Source organism: Apaloderma vittatum, unplaced genomic scaffold (genome assembly GCF_000703405.1).
Source record: "Apaloderma vittatum isolate BGI_N311 unplaced genomic scaffold, ASM70340v1 scaffold3944, whole genome shotgun sequence".
In the NCBI taxonomy this organism is placed as follows: Eukaryota; Metazoa; Chordata; class Aves; order Trogoniformes; family Trogonidae; genus Apaloderma; species Apaloderma vittatum.
In genome coordinates this window covers 1-3201 of record NW_009711949.1, presented here as the reverse complement: position 1 = coordinate 3201, position 3201 = coordinate 1, and the positions used below count along the sequence as shown (strand labels likewise).

The window sequence follows — 3201 nt, the reverse complement described above, 5'->3', positions numbered from 1 at the left end:
TACTCCTTCAATCACTCTGTTATCACACAGGGAGAACAGACTTTCCCACGTCTGCTTTGATCATACTCTCCCGTTCACTCCCATGCACATCTTGCGTACAAGAAGTGTCTTATCTGTCCATTCTCACAAGCAAACTCCCAACATGAGCTGTACTTGGCTGGTCACGGTCTCTTTAGACTATTAGCAAGCAAGAGTTATGTACTTGTTTAGAAAAGAGCTCAAGGGCGAAAGTCTTAATTCTGCAACGCAGTGATGCCAGCACAGTCAGCTGTATAATGCAGGATATCCATATAAGAATACATTTCCTGCATAAGACAACAGAAGAAAATAAATTAAACTGTGTTTATTTTTCCCCCAGAAAAAAATGAAATCATTTTTATGTGATAGTGTAGTAGTTATTTCAGATCAGGGTGTTCTTATACTATGATATTTGCAACATCCTTCACATCACTTCTAACTTCCATATATACTAATTCATTTGTTTCTAGTAGATATTTAGATCCATAACATAGCAGCTAAAGAGTGAAAATCCTGAGCAGCACGGCAAAATAATTGTGATTATCTTAATCTATAGTTATATTAAAAGACATTTTGTAAAAAAATAAGGAGAAAAATCCCAGCAGCAGTAACTCTGAATGAGTAAAATCAGTAAAAGTCACATTCTAATATAAAATTAATGATACCAAAAAAAATTCTGTTCTCCCTTCTTCTTAATATGTGCTTACAGACTCAAAATTGCTTATGTGTGAACTGGAAGAGAGTATCAAACTTCTCATCTATGAAATGACTGCTGGAAAAAAAAATACAAAATCAATATTAGAAAACCTGATGTGCAGGTATTGCAGAAAATAGCTTAAAGGCAGTACTAGATTTTCAAAACATTACAATTTCTGAAGAAAAGTTTACAGAACATGGAGTACAAATAAAGCAAATCTCTCAATGAAAAAAACCATGAAAATAATGAGAATTTAAACTAACTTTAAAAATCCACTCTTAGTCATTAAAAAAAATGAAATAGACACACACATAAAGGGCATATACAAATCCAAAGACGGCGTAAAAAGCTTCCCAATTATTACAAACATATACGTAGTTCGGATTTTTTGGGGGGGGGCTGGTAATTTTTAGTTTACGTTGTAGACTTTACAGCAGTGTTTACCAGGTAACAGCTTGAGCCGTGACGTACGCAGAAAAACAGGCGGTAACCCCGCCCCTGCCGCTGCAGTCCTCAACCAGGTCGGCTCCGACCACATAAAAAACAGCCGTCGGCTCACTCGCGCTACACTGTAGCTTTAGAACTTATAGGGAGGATGTCTGGCAGAGGGAAAGGCGGGAAGGGGCTCGGCAAAGGCGGCGCCAAGCGCCACCGCAAGGTGCTGCGCGACAACATCCAGGGCATCACCAAGCCGGCCATCCGCCGCCTGGCTCGGCGCGGCGGTGTGAAGCGCATCTCCGGGCTCATCTACGAGGAGACGCGCGGCGTGCTGAAGGTCTTTCTAGAGAACGTGATCCGCGACGCCGTCACCTACACGGAGCACGCCAAGCGCAAGACTGTCACGGCCATGGACGTGGTGTACGCCCTCAAGCGCCAGGGACGCACTCTCTACGGCTTTGGCGGCTAAAGCTTTTGCTCCTGGATCATCTCGAAAACCCAAAGGCTCTTTTCAGAGCCACCCAACACCTCGACAAAAGAGCTGTGTTGCTTCAAACTTTGTGAAAAGCAGGTAAATTGTTTAGGTTTTATGTTGCGGATTGTGTTTTTAAGAACTATTAGATACAGTGTGAAGACATATTTAAGCACTTCAGTTTACTGAAAGTGTATTACTGGTACTTTATGGACTATTCTACTTTATTAAATAAAGGAAGGTTGCTTTTGATTTTAGTATCGGCAGCATAATTCTGATTCAATGATCGCATAACTCAATTTTTCGAATAAACAGTAATTACAAAGGAGCTCTGAGCAGCTACCACTTAGGAAAGCAAGTTCTTTTGACCTGGTATGCGTTGCCCTACGGGCATCTCACTTTGTAGTCTATTCTCACTAATTAAATAAACAGTAGTAAAAGTTTTTGTTTAAATTACGTTAATCCCTTGGACTGTGAAAATGTATGGGCGCAGGGTGGGAAGTGTCACAGTTGGTCTCTCACTGACTCAAAATTTTAAAAACCTGAATGATCTGTTCTCTTAAAGGTGGGTGTGTGGTTTTTATTTAGGGTTTTTTTGCACTTGTATTTTAGGGAGCCATCCATTAATCTTTGTCCGCTGTGTTAAGAGTTTAAAGAATTTTTTTTTTCAATTGCATGCTGAAGCCGGAGGAGTTCTCTATCCTGTGAGCACCAGTCTTCCCTTTGCCTGAAAGCCCTTCTCTGCTTGGCCTCCAAGGAAAGTTCTCCTGGACAGCAAAACATAGCAGAAATATTCACCAAGAAAACGGAAAGCTCACAGGCTGAATCTTGTACATCAGCAAGAAATAACCTGCTACTTCATGTGCTGAAATAAATTCATAATCCTTGAAATCACTATCCTTTGAATTAGAGCATTTTTGCATGTAATTCATCACAGCCCAAAAGAATTTACCATACCAGCCATGGTTTTAACTTTCTACTACTTCCAGATTATATTTACTCTATTAAAAATAAAAACAAAGGAAAACATACACACTCAAAAAAAAACTAAGGAGAAAGCAACCAACTCCAAAATAAGCAGTGAATGTACACACACTGTCGAAAAAGTAGTAGCCTCCAAAAGCCCTTTTAAATGTTCCTGTTGAGGAAAACCTGTAAAACACTTATTTTTCAAATTCTGTTTCAACGAAATAGAATAAAACATCATCCTTCTGTGAGTTAACGACAATAAAGTTTGCAGCTACACATTTCCCCTTTTAACTATTTTAGAGATAGACTACAAAAATTGTAACAATTAGAGCGGCCTGTATGTCACGGGGGAGGGGAGGAGGGCTTTTAGGCGGGTGAAAAAAGGCGCGCTGTCGAGGCGGGCTTTTCGAATTTGAAAGTACCCAATAAGAACGGGGAATTGGTCCTCAGCCAATTAGAGGGGAGAACATGCTATAAAAGACCCACACGGCAAGCGGAGCGGTACTACTCCGTGCTACTGGGTGGAAGAAGCAGTAGAGGTTTTCTGACGTGATGGCGCGCACAAAGCAGACGGCGCGTAAGTCGACGGGCGGGAAGGCGCCCCGCA

At 41.0% G+C, this 3201-nt stretch overlaps 1 protein-coding gene across 1 annotated transcript; it reads left to right on the top strand.

Annotated features, from left to right (window-relative positions):
- The first annotated feature begins 1310 nt into the window (after nucleotides 1–1310).
- Nucleotides 1311–1698, top strand: LOC104272723 (histone H4). The gene has a single exon (XM_009867795.1). It carries the CDS (start codon nucleotides 1311–1313, stop codon nucleotides 1620–1622), a length of 312 nt encoding a protein of 103 aa, XP_009866097.1. The 3' UTR covers nucleotides 1623–1698.
- The last annotated feature ends 1503 nt before the right edge of the window (nucleotides 1699–3201 follow it).